Here is an 18,063-nt window from a genome sequence, read left to right as displayed (position 1 = left end):
TCTCCACAGATGCTGCCTGACCTGCTGAATATGTCCAGCATAAAAGTGTAGAGCTGGATAAACACAAACCCAGCAGGCCAAACAGCATCTTAGGCGTACAAAAGCTGATGTTTCGGGCCTAGACCCTTTTTGGTTTAATTACCGATTTACATTATTCATCTTGTTCTGCTTTTGTATTTTTAACAGCTTGTTGACTATCTATTTAATGTAAACAAAATTATTTGAATGTTTCTTATATTTTTCTGAATACAGTGGAATGGCACAACTTACTGATTTCTGATTATTGTATTATGCCGATTGAGTCTGAGAGTCCTATGTTTTGATCATCGCAATGGAGGAGATCTCACGTTACATTAGAATGGTAGGCAGAATTTTGTTTCATTAAATATTTTCTGTGAATTAGCAAATTGTCTTTTTATTTAACAGTTATGAACAGTAGATTATTTTATGATACATATGTGAATGTTTTCAAAGGTTAAAATTCATAACAAATAATAGTTACCTTTACCCGTAGACAACATTCTCCACTGGCCCTCTTCCCCCTACATGTGACCTTCTGCTGTTCCACTTGCTTGTGGCATCCTTAGGTACTTTGACCAGGTGGCTGTTCTTCATATGTGAGTCTAGAGGGTGAATGTTAGCTGGCTGTTACTTTATAAAGCATATATAACTGCTTTAAAACCAAATGAAAGTTTTTCAGGCTTGGTATTGGAAAGTCATCTTTTATGTAGCATTCAAGTTGATCAGGGAATGGAATATGATGGATGAGAGAGCTACTCGGGGAGAAGCTGGTTTTAGGCAGGATAGCCAACGTGAGTGCACTGTGGATGTTTGGAGATAATGCCATGGTTCAGTGGGCTAAGTGGCTAGACATAAAGGGTAGGAGGAAGACTTCGAGGTGGAAAGAATTGGAGTTTCAGACTGCCTTTGGTGAAAAGATGCGAAATTTAGGTTCAAAATAGCACCACACCGGGACGACACAGAAAGGTGTCAAGTTTAAACAATGTAACGCTTCCTGATGTGCTGAGCATTCTTCGCCTTTACTGTTTATATTCCAAGCCATTTGTACTGCTGTTTCCCTTGCATTCTGAGATTGTTAGGTTTTGTAATTTGACAGGAAGCTGATATTAAGTTACTGTCACCTTTGCACTGTAGTCTTACAGCAATCCTGACTCTGTTTTATCTGTCTTATGTTGGAAGGATGCTAATAATAGGTACTCAAATATGGAAAGCAAAGTCTTTGAGACACCAGCACTGATACTTTGCATTGAGCACACAATTTGCTAAAAACAAATATTTTTAACGTGTTAACTGTATAATCAAATTTTTATGGGTAAAAGGAAATTTGGCACATTTTTCAATTTCTGCGTTAATACCTTTGCGAAATAGTGTAAGTTTTCAAATAATGTTTTTCTTCACTAGCTGCAGTGCAATCATTGATCTAAGGCGGTGAATTCATTTGGGCTGTGGTTTACAAAACTGATGATGCTTTAGGAGCCCTCTTGTGACATAACACATCTCAGAATGTGTTAACTTTGTTTGCAAAAGGTGAGAAAATACTGCAACATTGTATTCAGTTAATGTAGTTTTATATATGTGATACTTGGAATTTCTGACTACCTAAATGTTTGTTTGGTTTTAGTAGTTACGCGGGTTTGAATGCTTGAAACACTCTTTGTGCTGCTTTTGTGTACTTCTGGTCAAATTGTCATCAAGGCATCTTACGGTATTAATTGTGCTAGTTGATAGTTGAGTAAGAACTTTACATTAGAAAAGGAGAAAAATATGATTTGGAGATTGAGTGTAAAATCTTAAAAAAAATTCTAAGTTCCCTGTTCAAGATCCATTGCTTATTTTGGGATCTCTTCCAGGAAAAGCCCTTGTTCTGAAGAAGAGTCATACCAGACTCGAAACGTTAACCCTGTTTCTCTGTCCACAGATGCTGCCAGACTTGCTGAGTTTCTCCAGCGTTTTCTGTGTTTGCATGGACTGTCTTTATTGGATTCCATGGATGAAGAGCTGGAGATGGCACAGGCTCTTTTTAAAGGAATTCTGGGCTCTGAATTCAGCAGCTGTGATTGAAACGCATACTGATTGCTGCTTTACAAGAATTCTGAGTCCATAACCCATACTGGTGAAAAGCACAAGCTTCTGCGTCTACCTGTCCATAATGTGCAGAAAGCCAGTGGAATTCTGAACACCCGAGAACTGAAACTTGTATCTTGCTTATAAAAGGTCAGATGCAGAGTTAACCGTTAGACTTTTTTAGAGCTGCATTGAGCAATGGGGAATTGCTGAGTTTTCTAGCATTCACCAAATTGGTTTTCTCCACCTTGCTTCATTCCCATTGTCAGGTATGTGAAACTTGCTTTCACATTACAGTTACTCGTAGGTGTATGCTGTAATTTCATCAATACTTTCTTTAAAAAAATTGTAGATTAAAGTTTACCAAGCAGATTATTCATTGAAATTTTGTTCTTTGTACTTGTTAACTGTTGGACCAGAGATGAATTGAATTGAATTGAATTGAATTTTATTTAATTAACTTTATTGCCACATGTCCACACATAAGTACAGTGAATAGTTCTCAAGTCTCCACTTATGGTGTCATCTTAGGTATAAAGTTACTTAAGTACAGTTACCATGGAAATTGAGTTTGAACAATAGGTGCAAGTTTTTTTTTGATGTTTTAGTTTGCTTGGTTGCTTGCTGTGGAGTTTTGCAGGTCATGTGTAAAATTTAATCTAAAGTTGCCTGTTAGGTTCTATTTATTTCGACTCCTGACAGTGACAGGTCTTAGTATTCCAAATGCGATTTGTTCGCCAGTAAGATAGTCACACTAAAACCATCCCTTCGTATACGTTTGCTCTGAACAAATTTATATAAAAGTCATATTCATTGGAAGTTGGTGTGAATGAAATGCATGTACCTGAACTTCACGAATGTACAAATAGTTGGCACAATGGCTCAGTAGTTAGCAGTGCTGCCTCACAGCGCCAGCGATCCGTGTTCAATTCCAACCTTGGGTGACTGTGTGGAGTTTGCACGTTCACCCCTTGTCTGTGTGGGTTTCCTCCAGGTGCTCCGGTTTCTTCCTTCAGTCCAAAGGTGTGCAGTTTACATTGGCCATGATAAATTGCCCGTAGTGTTCAGGGATGTGTAGATTAAGTGGTTACAGGGTGATAAGTCTGGGTGGGATGCTCTGAGGCTCGGTGTGAACTTGAGATGAAGGGCCTGTTTTCACACTGCAGGGATTCCAAGACTCCTATGAGAACTCGAATTGTAGGTGGCCCATTTTGTCTGGTTACAGTACTGTTGATTTGCAGTTATGTTTACTTAGTGGTGTTCATGTAACAAAGCATCTAGTGCTGCTTTAAAGGGAAAATAGTGAATATTGAACAGACAGTAGAAACAATGTTCAGAGAAATGACCAAAAATTTGCCAAGAGAGATAAAGTTCGAGGAGAGATGGAAGATGTAGGAAGTTGAATAGATTTAGCTGTCTTAGAATAATGATGAGTTGCAAGGCACAATAGTCTAGGCCCAAAATGTCAGCTTTTGTGCTCCTGAGATGCTGCTTGGCCTGCTGTGTTCATCCAGCTTCACACTTCATTATCTTGGATTCTCCAGCATCTGCAGTTCCCATTATCACTGATACGATAGTTCAAAGCTTCCTTTAACACAAATAACTTATTAAACTGGCATCCACAGTTGACAAATATGTGCTCAAGAAAGCCCAGGAAGTTGTATCAAGATAACTGATCCATCTAGAGCATGAACTATCAACAATACCTCAGGTATCTTGATTTAGTGATGGAGTGGAGTGGAAAAGGGAAGCACAGTAAGCTATGGTTAGAGCAGGGTATAGGATAACACGTAGATCTGGTATTGCTTGTTGAGGTATCAAGGAGGAAGTAGATTTTAAATGTTTCTCTGTTGAGGAGAGTAGAAAATGAATGAAGGTAGTTGAGGTCAGATGAGCATTTTGGTTCTTTGCACAGGGAAGGACATGTTCTGTAGCGTCCCAGAATAATTTGAATTAATATTCAATCATCTTGCAATGTGTGTGAAGTGGGCATTGAAGAAATTCCACCTTAAAAGACAGCAAAGGAAAATTGAAAAGGCATGCATTTTTTAGTAATTTACACAAACAAGAAAAGCTACTTAATTTCATGAAGAAACTAGAAATATTTTTGCCAACAAATTTGAGTTTTGGCGATCAAATATAACAAGGGAAAGTGGCCTTTGGAATTCCTCCATTCTGAACTATTCAAATGACCAAAGATAAGAATTTTAGTGTTGCATGATGAGACTAGATTGTCAGGAAGTGGAATTGGACATGCCTCAACGTTCAGTCTGTGCAAACAACTGAAATTATCAGATGGGCAGAGAGGATAGATATGATATTTCTGATGTTGCAGGTTCTGGATTATAGAAAACTTGACATGAAAAGCAATTTATATACTTGTTATGGTAGTGTACAATGGCTAATTTTTGTTGAGGGTCTGTATACAAATGGAATTATAGTGGACTTTGGAGAGATTATTAGGACATTCTGGGAGTGACGATTCCTCCCACTGGAGGAGATGAAGTGATTTAGGATTGAGCTGGACTATGGAACAACTGCAGTTGATGTCAGAGAAGTCAATAGTTTTGAAGATCATAGAAAATCAAGGAAAACTGCAACTTATTGATAGCTGCTGAGTATTGTTAATGATTTCAGGTGAAATATTTTCCATGTGATTGGCACAGTGGAAAAAAGCTGGATGGTCTTGTGCTGGCATTTATGGAAAACGTGAAGAACTGAATTAGAATGATAAGTTTGAAGACCTTTTAAGAGAACAGTAGGTTGTAGTTTGAGAATGGAAGACAAGTGATCTTCTAAATCTGTAGACTGCTGGCGGCAGTACTGAAAGAGAGTGGTCAACTAAGTGTTTGTAGAAATGTCTTGATTGTATTTTGCATTCAATTGTGGATCATTTTACAAATCATTGAATGCTGAATGTAATAAGTCACTGATATACACCATTCTTAATGATTATTGTCAAATCAGGAAGTAAGAAATGCGGTGGAAAGCAATTATGAGTTACCCTGCTGTAACTATTCAGTTTGCCTTTTATGTAATATATAATGATTATGATTAATTTTATATTGTTGCTAATGAGTTATCAAAATATATTGTCTTCCAGATTTTAAAATAATTCTGTTGAAGAATGAATATTGAAGACAAGCTCGATCGTATTTTCCTTAAATGTGGCAGTATAAATGAAATGCAGACTTCCAGACCGCTGGTCGTGGTGGGAGGGGTCCCTGATCAACCCTCTGTACATGTAGGAGCACAGGAAACTGTATTAGAAGAGAGAGAAATCTCTCATGAAGAAATTCTCCAACAAGAAACTGGTCTGCAGGAAAGTGCCCTCCCACAGGAGGAGCTTATCTCACATGATGAGCTAATGATCCACGAGGAAACGGTTAAAAATGATGATGATGAGAATGATGGACATGAAAGGCTCCCTCAAGAGTTATCGTATGAACTAAATGTAAGTGGTGCCAATTTATTTAACCATCCCTTTTCCACATAAGGGAATGTGGTTTGGCAACAATGCATTCTTAATGGTGGCAAGAATTTTATCAGTGGTTTTAAACTCTGCTTTATTTGGGCATGAGCATACAAAAGATGAACAGGAAAAGACTGTCTGGTCTCCTGATCCTGTGACCTGGAAGAGGACAATAAAATTTTGCTTATGTTATGTTTCTTGGCAAGTTTTAGAAATAACAACATTATTTATTTGGTATTCTTTCTAAAGTATAGTATTAAATATAATTAAAAACTGCAATTAGACTGGAGGCTTTACTGTCTCTAAAAGTGAAGGATTTAATGTCATGGTACACTGGCTTTTAGAGTTAACCTTTAAGTGTCATTTAATATTCTGTTGTAACATTCTCAACAAGTGAGTGAGGGGTAGGCCACTGAACCCTCGAGCTTCCTCTTTCATTCAAGATGGCAGATCTAATTACTCACATTCTCATTCACTGCTAGGAATTGTTCACCCTCTTCCTTATCGAGAATTTGTGTCTCTCTACCTCAAAAATATACAAAAGCTCTGCTTTCATGTTTGAGGAAGAGAGTTCCAAAGACAATCCTCTGAGAAATAATTTTATTTCTTCTTGTTTCAATCTTAAGTGTACTCTTGTTTCAAAACAAATGACCCGTAGTTCGAGGCTCTCCCACAAGAAGAAACATTCTTTTCATATCTGAGATAGTAGGAACTGCAGATGCTGGAGAATCTGAGATAACAAGGTGTAAGGCTGGAAGAACACAGCAGGCCAAGCAGCATCAGAGGAGCAGGAAGGCTAATGTTTCGTGCCTAGACCCTCCTTCAGAAATGGGGGAGAGGGAAGGGGTTCTATAATAAATAGTGAGAGAGGGGGAGGCGGATAGAAGATGGATAGAGGAGAAGATAGGTAGAGAGGAGACAGGTCAAAGAGCTGGGGCTGGAGCCAGTAAAGGTGAGTGTAAGTGGGGAGTTAGGGAGGGGATAGGTCAGTCGAGGGAGGACAGATAGGTCAAGGGGGCGGGATGAGGCTAGTAGGTAGGAGATGGAGGGGATAGGTGAGAGGAATTACAGTTTAGGGAGGCGGGGACAAGCTGGGCTGGTTTTGGGATGCGGTAGAGGGAGGGGAGATTTTGAAGCTTGTGAAGTCCACATTGATACCATTGGGCTGCAGGGTTCCCAAGCGGAATATGAGGTGCTGGTCCTGCACCCTTCGGCTGGCATCGTTGTGGCACTGCGGGAGGAATGGGAGGGGGAGTTGAAATGGTTCGCGACTGGGAGGGTACAGTTGTTTAGTGGGAACCAAGCGTAGGTGTTTCGCAAAGCGGTCCCCGAGCCTCCGCTTGGTTTCCCCAATGTAGAGGAGGCCACAACGGGAACAGTGGATACAGTAAACCACATTAGCAAATGTGCAGGTGAATATCTGCTTGCTGTGGAGTATCTTCTTGGGGTCTGGGATATGGTTGAGGTGGGGAGGTGGCGTAGGGGCTGTTGTAGCACTTCTGGTGGTGGCAGGGAAAAGTGCTGGGTATAGTGGGGCTGGTGAGGAGTGTGCAGCAGACAAGGGACTCACAGAGAGAGGGGTCCCCCCCAAAAAGCAGATAAGGCTGGAGAAGGAAAAATGTCATTGGCGGTGGGGTCAGATTGCAGATGGCGGAAGTGGCAGAGGATGATGCGTTGGATCCGGAAGTTGGTGGGGTGGTACGTGAGGTTGAGGGGATTTCTGTTTTGGTTATTATTGCGGGTCGGGGGTGGGAGGGATGAGTTGTGGGAAAAGCAGGAGACGCAGTCGAGGGTTTTCAGGGGTGGGGGGGTGGTGGTGGTGGGGGGTGGGGGTTTGCGGTCCTTGAAAAACGAGGACATGTGAAATGTTCAAGAGTGGAATGCCTCATCTGGGAGATGCAGCGGAAGCAAAGGAAGGTGGGTGGGAGGAGGTATATTCTGGGTGTTCTAGATGCAACTGCAGGAAATGCTATACCTGCCTCTTTTCATCTCACCTCACCTACATCCCAGGCCCCAAGAAGACTTTCCATATCAAGCAGATATTCACCTGCACATCTGCTAATGCGGTATACTACATCCGCTGTACCCGGTGTGGCGTCCTCTACATTGGGGAAACCAAGCAGTGGCTTGGGGACTGCTTTGCGGAAACACCTGCGTTTGGTTCGCAATAAACAACTGCACCCTTGGTTGCGAACCATTTCAACTCCCCCTCCCATTCCTCAAACGACATGTCCATCCTGGGCCTCCTGCAGTGCCACAACGATGCCACCCGAAGGTTGCAGAAACAGCAACCCATATTCCACTTGGGAACCCTGCAGCCCAATGGTATCAATGTGGACTTCACAAGCTTCAAACTCTCCCCTCCCCCTACCGCATCCCAAAACCAGCCCAGCTTATCCCTGCCTCCCTAACCTGTCCTTCCTCTCACCTATCCCCTCCATCTCCTACCTACTAGCCTCATCCTGCCCCCTTAACTTATCCATCCTCCCTGGACTGACCTATCCCCTCCCTAACTCCCCACCTACACTCACCTTTACTGGCTCCATCCCAGCTTCTTTGACCTGTCTGCCCCCTCTCCACCTATCTTCTCCCGTATTCATCTTCTGTCCACCTCCCCCGTCTCCCTATTTACTTCTGAACCCCCTTCCCTTCCCCCATTTCTGAAGCAGGGTCTAGGCTTTCCTGCTCCTCTGATGCTGCTTGGCGTGCTGTGTTCGTCCAGCTCCACACCTTGTTATCGTCTCCTTTTCATATCTGTTCTGTCAAGACTCCTCAATATTTTGTTTCTGTCAAGTCATCTTTTTATTTTTGTAACATTCATATACAAGCCTGGCCTGACTAACAGTTCTTCATTAGACAACCCACCATTATAGTTTATAAACAACAAAGAACTGCTAATGCTGGAAATCTGTACCAAGAACAGAAATAACTGGAGGAACTCAGCGGAACAAATGTTTTGGGGTCGATTGACCCTCAGAAGGGTTGCAGGACCCAAAACATTGACTCTGCCTTCGCTCCACAGATACTACCAGGCCTGCTGAGTTTCCCCAATTACTTCTGTTTTCATTCCAGTTACTAGGCTAGTCAACTTCTGTGAATGGCGTCTGATGCATGTACATTCTTTACTGTTAGGTCATAGTATTAAGAGATATGCAGTCAAGCTAGGTGACAGAGTTGTGACAGCAGTTACGTACTTGAATGACAGAATGGTGCTCAATACACTGTGTGTGAAGTTCTACACATGAGGTTGTATATTTTGTAACTGCTGTCCCAGTATGACATAATGGACAGGAAATTATGGAGCTGAAGGGGAGCAAATGGAAAGTCACAGACTGTTGACAGATCTCAGCAAGCCTGTCCCACAATTACAGCAAGCTGTGGCAAGCTATTTTAGGGGATTGTGGAACTTGGCCTTCAATAGAAGGATATCCCATTGTCTGAAACTCCCACCCGACCTGATTGGCCAGCAGCTCCTGAAGTGCTGACAGTACCAGAGCATCATCATGGGTGCTGCTGATCCTACGTCCAGTCTGAGGATGAAGGCCTCAATCGATCCCTAGGCCCAGGTAAGTATGGAACATTAAGTGGGGAATCTTTGGAAACCTAAGGGGAAGTAATATAATGGATTTCAAGTTCCATGTGGGAAGGAAGGAAGCATGGCTGCTATCATCTGGGTGGTGCTCCCATTATGTAAAAGTTACTTTCTGAACAATTTACCCACTTCTCCTCACATTTTTTTATAAAAAGTTCTCCCTTCCCAGCTATCTGCTCATACCAGTTGTGTTATGGTGTGTGCAGAGTAATGTTATGATCAGTTGAACTTATAACCTGCTGAGTTAATCCTTATTTATTTATGGTGGGTGGGTTGCTGATTTGGCTTGTGCCCACCCTACTCTGGGGGTGAGCTTGGGCTTTGGTAGTGGGATGCACACCTATTCTTTTTATTTTATGTGCCTCCCCACCGAAAATACACTGGTCTGTAGCAAGTAATATCCGTCCCAGTGTTGCGAGATCAGTCTCTGCACTCCTCACGAATTTAAAACAAAAGGAAACCAGTGATTTCTTGCCCATGAATAGCCTGTCAGTTTGAGACCAGATTAGCATCAACTTAACACTTCTACAGTTCTGTAGAAAACCTCCCCTTTTTGCTTCACAGGAATATAATCTGATAAAAATTGAAAACGAGCCAAAATAAGAGATAATAAGGCAGATAACAAATAATATGTAAGAGGTAGGTTTAAGGTTAAAGGAAGAGCAAGGTTTAAAGAGACAGTTTTTTGAGTTTAGGACCCAGGCAGCTAAATGCTTGAAGTGCACAGGTGCAGAAATCATGAAAACCTGGAGAGTTGAAGGACGCTGCAGAGTTGTTTGACCAAGATGATGTGAATTTTAAATCTGAGAATGAAGGTAGATCAGTGATATGTTTAGTTTGTGGGCAGCAGTGCTTTGAATGTGCTTAAAACCTATCGTGTATTGAAGATGGGAGGCCAGTGAGGGGACCATTAGGACAGCTGCAGATGAAGATAATAGTCATTGAATTAGCATAAACTACTGGCTACTGTTTTTCAAAAAAGCCCAAAGTGTCACTGTGCAAATGCTTGCCATAATCCACAACGGCAGGTTTTCTAATAATGTCTGCAATTTAGAGTGATGTGACAATGACAAATGAGTCATTCTTTAATTGAGTTGTGCTGAGTACCTTACTACCATAAGGATCCCAGGAAGGTTTTGTTTCGACATGCTACAACCAAAATTCCCTTTTATCCATACTGATGAACACTTGACGCTACAATTAGTTTGTTTTCATCTTTAACAGTCACCAAATCTCTGGATGAAAACATAGAATAGCACAGCACAGGGACATAATGTTGTACCAAACATGATGCCAAATCAAAATAATCCCTTCTACCTGTCTTTGATCCATATCCCTCCAGTCCTGCATATTTATGTGCTTATCTTAAAGTCCCTTAAATGCCCCTATCGTATCTGCCTCTGCCACCATCCCTGGCAGCATGTTCCAGACTCCTTCCACTGTCCGTGTAAAGAAAAACACTTGCCCCTCACATCTCCTTTGAACTTTCTCCTTCACCTTAAATGTGTATCCCCTAATATCAGGCATTCCAACTCTGAAAAAATTTTTGACTGCCAACCTTAACTATGGATCTCATAATTTTATACACTTCTGTCAAGAGTCCCCTCAGCCTCCGCTGCTCCAGAGAAAACAACCTGAGTTTCTTGCCTCTCCTTAGAGCTCATACCTTCTAATCCAGGCGGCATCTTGGTAACCCTTTCGTACCCTCTCCAAAGCCTCGACATCTTTCCTGTAATATGGTGACCAGAATTGAATGCAGTGCTGTCAGTGTGGTCGAACCAAAGTCTTATAAAGCTGCAACATTATATCCTGACTCTTGCGCCCAATTCCTCATCCAATAAGGGCAAGTATGCCATGCTCCTTCTTTACCATTCCATGATTGAATTGTTATGGAACAAAAGGAGGCCATTTGGCTCATCGTGACAGCACCAGTTCCATTACATTGTGCCAATCTCCTGCTTTTACCCCATATCCTTATGCACCATTTCTCACTAAATATGCATCCAGTGCCTCAGTGAACCCTGCCTCCATCGCAGCTCCAGGCAGTGCATTCCATTGCCTGTGTGTCAAAAAGTTTTTCGTTGTCATCATTGCTTTGTTTGCCCATCACTTTAAACATATGCCCTCGCATTCTTTTTTTTTTCTTTCACAAGTTCAAACAGTTTCTTCCTATTTACTGTATCCAGCTGGCGCATGATTTTGAAAGCCTCTATCAAATCTCCCCATAATCGTCCTTTTCTTCGAAGAAGAACAGCCTCAACTTCTTCAATTCAACCTCATCAGAGGGTTTTCATTCCTGGTACCATTCTTGTAGATTAGAACAGAGATGCACAAAAAATGCATTTACTTGGCATTGTATCTGATTCACGGAACAAAGTACAGACACCAATTCAATTGAATTGTCTCGCAGACCAGTTATTTTAAGGAAAAAGCCTCAACCAAAAATTACATGGATATGTTGAGTATAAATAGTTTGCATTAATGGCAGCCTGGGCTTGTTTGTGAAGGAGAAAAAGCATGTTGGGTTCAGTTTCGCATGAATACAAGGCATTTTCAATTATGTTAGATGGAATTCGATGCTACAGTATGAGTAAAATATAAAGGAAAAACAAGGGGTGCTGGAAATTAGAAACAAAAGTGTAAAAGTAGTTTTTTAAAAAAAGTATATCGGTTCATCTATATTTTCTCATTACAGATATCGCATTTCTGGAGTCCACCTTTCATTGGGTTTATTTGGATTCTTTTTCAGCATTTCCCAACATGTATCATTTCAGATGTTCCTTGTAACTTTGATACAGTAGTATGTGCCGTCATTTACTTTGGTCAAATCCTTTGGTATCATTTTGTCCACTCTAGAATTGTGGAGTTAAGTAGATGCGTAGCCAACAATTGCTATCCTACTTTCGAATGTAATTCTTAGTTATCGCTTCAGTTAAAAGTTGTCAAACTGTATAATTCCCTCAATCTTACAGTATCTTTCCATGTTTTCAATAGCAGATGGCATTTGATACAGTAGCTTTCATTTATGCAATGCTGTGGTGGCGCAATTTTCTGAGATAGTTAAGTACAACTTAATTTCGGAACCACTGTTTCATTTTAAAGGTAAATGTCAAACAGGAAATCCAATATGCTGAAGAAGCTGGACAACTGAAGAAAGATAAAGGGCAACAAAAAGAACCAATCGATTTGCAAAAGAAGAAGAAACGGAAACAACGTTCTCCTTCCAAGGTAAATGATAGTGCAACTTATAAAGAATACATGTTTTCAAGCTGGTTTTCACAACTATAGACAAGGGGGTAATATGCATAGCTCAGGAACACCTTGGCTTGTGAGGTTGTTTGCAATCATTTCTGCTTTTGTTTTTCAGTGTGGAAAGTGATAGATCCCCAGGGTCAGTACGAGGACCTCTGCTATTCTTGAAATATATAGGTAGTCACCAGGTTGTGAATGGGTTCTGTTTCTGAGTCCGTTTGCAAGTTGGAGCACAAAGCAGGACAATATAAAACAGCCATTTGTAAGAACAGGAAATGCTCATATGTCAAATTTTTAAAAATACACACCTGTGTAAGATTGCATTCATAACAACGAGCATTCGTTAGATGACGTTTCTAAATCAAGGACCCACTATATCAATAATTATAAAACATATGAATAGGACTAGATCATGCAGCTCATTGAATCTGTTTCACTATTCAGTAAGATCACTGTTCACTCATTGTGGCACTAATGTCACTTTTGCCATCTGTCTCCTATAACATCGATTCCTTAGTCAATGATTAATCTGTAACTTAGCCTTGAATATATTCAATGATTCAACCTTTACTGGTGTCTGTGAAGAGAATTCTAAAGCCAACAACTGCTGAGAGAAGAACTTCCTCCTCATCCCCAATTTTAAATGTGCTTCCAAGTTCTAGTTTACCCCATGAGGAGAAGCATCCTTTCAGCATCAGCCTTATCAAGCCTCTCCACTGTTTATACATTTCAGTAAAATGAACCTCTCATTCGTTTAAACTGCAATGAGCAAGAGCCCAACTTGCTCAAACTTTCATCATAAAATAATCCTTTCGTACCAGTAGTCAGTCTAATGAACCTGAAGAAGGATCCTGACCTGAAACGTCAAGCTTTCCTGCACCTCTGATGCTGCTTGGCCTGCTGTGTTCATCCCGCCTCACACCGTGTTATCTCAGATTCTCCAGCATCGGCAGCTCCTACTATCCCAGTCTAATGAACCTTCTCGGAACAGCTTCCAATGAAAGTATGTTCTTCTTTGAGGAGACCAGAATTTCCCTATTTTTATACTGTATCCCTGTTGCAATAAAGGTCAGTTTACAATGTGCCTTCTAATTACTTGCTACACTCGTGTGCGCAATCATTGTGATTCAAGTGCACAGCCATCTCAGTACTTCTGTTTTGTCGCATTCTTCACACTATCTCTATGTAAGTAATAATCTGATTATGTAGTTTTTTTTGCCAAAGTGAACAACTTCACATTTTCCCACAAAACACTCTCACCTTCTAAATTTCTGTCTCTAGTTTTGAAGTTTGAACTCAATTGGAGTATTGTGTCTAATTCTAGTGCCCCTTTTTAGTAAAGGCGTGGAGCCATCATAGAAAAGATTTATGAGAATGGTTCCGAAGATGAGTAACTTCAGTTAAGTGGATAAACTAGAGTCGATTTTCTTGGTGTAAACATGGTTTGTGCTGAATATTAGAGACAGTGAGAACTGCTGATGCTGGAGTCAGAGTCCATACGGTGTGAAGCTGGAGGAATGCAGCAGGTCAGGCTGCATCAGATGAGCAGGAGAGTTGATGTTTTGGGCCAGGACTGATGCTGTCTGACCTGCTGTGTTCCTCCAGCTCCACACTATATTGACTTGTACTGAACATTATTCGACTTTTCTACATACTTGAGCTAATTTGTATATTTGCAGCTTGAGCATTCAGATTAATACTCTTGTGCTTACTTGCCACAAGAAACGCAAATGATATTTTTCCTTATGGTACTCCATTTAACTGAACTAGAGTGCCCTGTGATTTCTCTTTGACTCTGGATCTCACTTCATTCACTGAGGCATTGTTTTTTGTAATGAATCTCCAGGAGACTGTATGCTGACATTGAATCCAATTTGACACTTTATGTAAAAATACTGAAATGCAACAGTGAGATGAGAGAAGAAGCTAGGGAAGAATGAAAAGAGAATTTCATAGTAAAATCTTTTTTGATTTAGCAAGCTTTGAAAGATTTTTTCTGTGAGATGGTGTATAGGTAATGAGCAAGTTCCCACTGAGAATACCCATGACGAAGATGCGAGCTGTGAGGTGTTACAGCACTCTTGTGAGGAAGCAAAAGAACTAAGCAAGGGTTCCAACTCCTGGTCATTTTTCAGGTTTCATGTGCTGAAATTTGCATGTGTCAACATTGAGTAAGAAGATTGGACCTCCCGTTTTTCTCTATGGTGCCATGAAGACGTGCACTTGTGGATTGATCTGATGGGTAAAGTCCTGCTTGAGGAATGAAGAGCTGCTGACATCTGTGGGCAAAACACCCACATTTCCTACGTACCTTAAGCAGAGCTGGAGGGAAAAATAGGTTAAAAATTTGTAAAAGAATAATAATGTATAAAATTGTGATGATTTGAAGTTTCAATAGATTATTTCCTTTGGCCTGTGTTACTTAATGATGTATTTTCTTTGCCACTTGTCTAATTGTAGCAGCAGTTGCCCTAGTTTCCCATAATGTCTGTTCGAAAAGAGAGTCTGGCAAAGTTTAGTTCCAGTCAGTTTAATTTTGACATTGAATTTTAGCTCCATATCTGTTGTTTATCATAAAATAAATAGCTTGATAACTTAACTAATGCGTTGGACTCAGACTGAAACTTGGATTTCCGCATTATTTTTCCTTCAGATTTTAACAATAAATGAAGATGGATCACTTGGGCTAAAATGCCTGAAATCTCATATCTGTGAGCATTGTAATGCTGCCTTTCGTACCAATTACCACTTACAAAGACACGTTTTCATCCATACAGGTATATCTGGTGTGTTGCATATAAAGCTGTTCATTAGATCCTATTTTCAAAATGTACAAAACTTCATTGAATTATACTGACAAGAATTCAATACATGATTCAAGGCAGCAGGCAGTCAATGGAATGTAAATCTTTTAAATGAACGCTTAAATGATATCCCAAATAACTGTGAGAAATGTAAACTAACTCTCCTTATCCTTCTCACCCTGGGTAGCTATTGACAAGATTAAGCCCATTATTTGCTTGCAGTGTCTTCACAGCTGATGGCTGGGTTGGTCTGCATTGCTTGGTTCCATTCTTGAGTTTCTAATTCTCAATGCCATGTCTTCAAAAGATCTCTGTTTGGTTCCCCCCTGTTTTTCATTAATGTGTCCCTACACAGTGACATCACCAGAAGACAAGGCTTTTGTTTTCACGTGTGCTGATGTTAGCTGGCTTTATCTTACCACTACCATCCATCCAATGTCTCAAAATTGTCAGACTGCTGGTCAACGTCTATTACTGGACGCACAGAGATTTCCTCCAGCAAAATATTAAAAAGATCTAAATTATTATCTTCGGTTTCCACCACAAACTTTGTTCCCTCATCATCCCTTTCTTGTCACTGATTGAGACTGAACCACATTGCATGCAAACTTGATCTCATATTTGATTCCCATGTTAATTATTTGACCATATTTTCATACCATCACTGTTGCTGCTTTTGTGTCATCTGCTCAGTTATCAATCTGTCTTTCCATCTCTTAAGACATTTCTTAAAACTTGACTTTTGGTTACGATTTTGGCTATCTGCCCTAATATATGTAGCTCAGTGTCACAAATTAGACCATAACATTAGACCTGACATTTAAGAAGTTAAAACATTTAATGTCATATTGTTACATTAAGGTGAAGAATCAATAATAACTGTTTTGAATGCAAATATTATTAAATTTAATTCAATCTAAATACCATTTATAGTTTTTTTTTTCTGCCTGTAGTGAGCAGCTAATTGTTTTATACCAAGCTGTTTACAAATTTCTATTGTTTTGATGCCATATCTGAATTCTCATGCTAATATTAATCTGTAACTTATAACGTACATATATTACACTGCAGAAAAGCAAAATATTGGACATACAATGTTTTGGAAACTTGTTTGCCTCTCTGTATAATAGAATTGGTAAATCTGCAACTTGTGCTTTATGAATTATACTGTATATCCACATTTGATTTTAGCCAGTACTTTCAATACCTGATTAAATTAGACTTTATGTTACGTTGGATTTTGGCATCTTCTGTTCTATTTTAAGGGGTTTTATTCTATGGAAATGGTATTCTGCTACAATTTGAAACTGTTTTCTTTTTGTTGGAAGGTGAAAAGCCATATCAGTGCAGCCAGTGTAGCATGCGGTTCATTCAAAAATATTTGCTGCAGAGACATGAGAAAATTCATACCGGTAAGTATGATTGAATTCAGTCTGTCTAATGCAGATTGAAGATGCAGCATATTTAGTTCAGAGGTATGTCTTGGTGTTGACTCCTGAATTCTTGTGTATGTTTACAAAAAATGTCCGAAGTGATACTTCATGATTTCCATTTGTGCTGCTTTTCCTTGTCCTTCAAAAAACAAAGTCAGTCGAGTAATTGCTGTTGTAAACATAGAAATTAAACTTCAAGATTAAGTTATTTTTGACGCTGTTTAACAGTTCACAGAGAAGCACTCCTGCCCATTCTCCTTGTTTACTTTCTGTTGCCCTTTGAATGTTCTTTAAAAATAGTGGTAGCACTGTAAACTCCACCGTTACCCATTGCCTTAAATTCTGGTCTAATCATGAGCAATGGTATAGATTTTTTTGGTATTGCTCAAGTCACTGGTGCTTTTGCTACATGTGCATTGCTCAGATTGGCAGCTTAATGTCTTCAGTGATAGTAAGATGTTCCAAAGCCCTTCATAGGGACGTGAGGAAACAGTTGACGCTGAACTTTTGAAGACGATATGAAGAGTAATTTTAAAGTGGATTGAAAGGAGATTCTGAAAGTAGTGACACAGAGGAGGAATTGTTTAGGGAAGGAATTAGAGTTGTGAAGACGCCGTGAATGCCGGGATGAAGAGTAAGGAAGATCTGTAAAATGACTGGAATTAGAAAACTTTTAGGGGTAGATGACTGGCTAACACTGGGAAGAGTTTGCAAAGAAAAGAAAACAAAAGTTCTTTTGGGACTTGAATGTAGGAATAATACAATAATGGTGCATGGGAGCTTGTGTGGATAGAGGGTGGAGCAATAATGTATTGAATGAAGTGAAATGTAAGAGTGCTAGTCAATAAAGGGGCAATATTTTGAAGTAGCCAAGTTCTGAGGTGGCAGAGGCATGGAGAGATACAGCATGGAATCAAACCTTTTAGTCCAACTCATCTATGCCATCCAGGATTCCTTAACTGAAGTTGTTCCTGCTTGCTTGCCTTTGGCCCATATCCCTCTAAACCTTTCATGTTGATGTACCTGCCCAAATCTATCTTAAATATTGTAATTGTACTCTCATTTACCACTTCCTCTGGCAGCTTGTTACACTTACGCGCACACAAACACGCGCACACACAATCCTCTGTGTGAAAAAGTTGCCCCTCAGGTCAGTTTTAAATCTCTCCCCTCTCACCTTAAACTTATGCCTGCTGGTTTTGCCAGCGTCCACCCTGGAGAAAAAACCTTTGGTATTGTCTATGTCTCTAATGATTTTAAGATCTTCCCTCAGCCTCACGTGCTTCAGGAAAAGAAGTCCCAAACGATCCAGCCTCTTCTTATAACTCAAACCATCCAGTCTCAGTAACATCCTTATAAATCTTTTTTGTACCCTTTCCAGTTTAATAACATCCTTCCTATGGGAGGGTGACTAGAGTTGTACGC

General features: G+C 40.2%; 1 protein-coding gene across 3 annotated transcripts in view; it reads left to right on the top strand.

Annotated features, from left to right (window-relative positions):
- Nucleotides 1-18,063, top strand: part of znf148 (zinc finger protein 148) — a 64,135-nt gene that overhangs the window by 18,408 nt on the left and 27,664 nt on the right. For 2 of the 3 annotated variants that reach the window (XM_048534335.2, XM_048534336.2), the window contains exons 2-7: nucleotides 253-361; nucleotides 1,423-1,548; nucleotides 5,189-5,539; nucleotides 12,252-12,377; nucleotides 15,055-15,178; nucleotides 16,534-16,617. In XM_048534335.2, the coding sequence (XP_048390292.1) occupies nucleotides 5,213-5,539; nucleotides 12,252-12,377; nucleotides 15,055-15,178; nucleotides 16,534-16,617 (661 nt within the window). In that variant the 5' untranslated portion in view covers nucleotides 253-361; nucleotides 1,423-1,548; nucleotides 5,189-5,212. The remainder of the gene's footprint in view (nucleotides 1-252; nucleotides 362-1,422; nucleotides 1,549-5,188; nucleotides 5,540-12,251; nucleotides 12,378-15,054; nucleotides 15,179-16,533; nucleotides 16,618-18,063) is intronic. The other variant, XM_048534337.2, reaches the window with a different exon arrangement.

This window comes from Stegostoma tigrinum, chromosome 7 (genome assembly GCF_030684315.1).
Source record: "Stegostoma tigrinum isolate sSteTig4 chromosome 7, sSteTig4.hap1, whole genome shotgun sequence".
In the NCBI taxonomy this organism is placed as follows: Eukaryota; Metazoa; Chordata; class Chondrichthyes; order Orectolobiformes; family Stegostomatidae; genus Stegostoma; species Stegostoma tigrinum.
The sequence above is the reverse complement of the archived record's forward strand: the minus strand, read 5'-3'. Positions and strand labels throughout refer to the sequence as shown.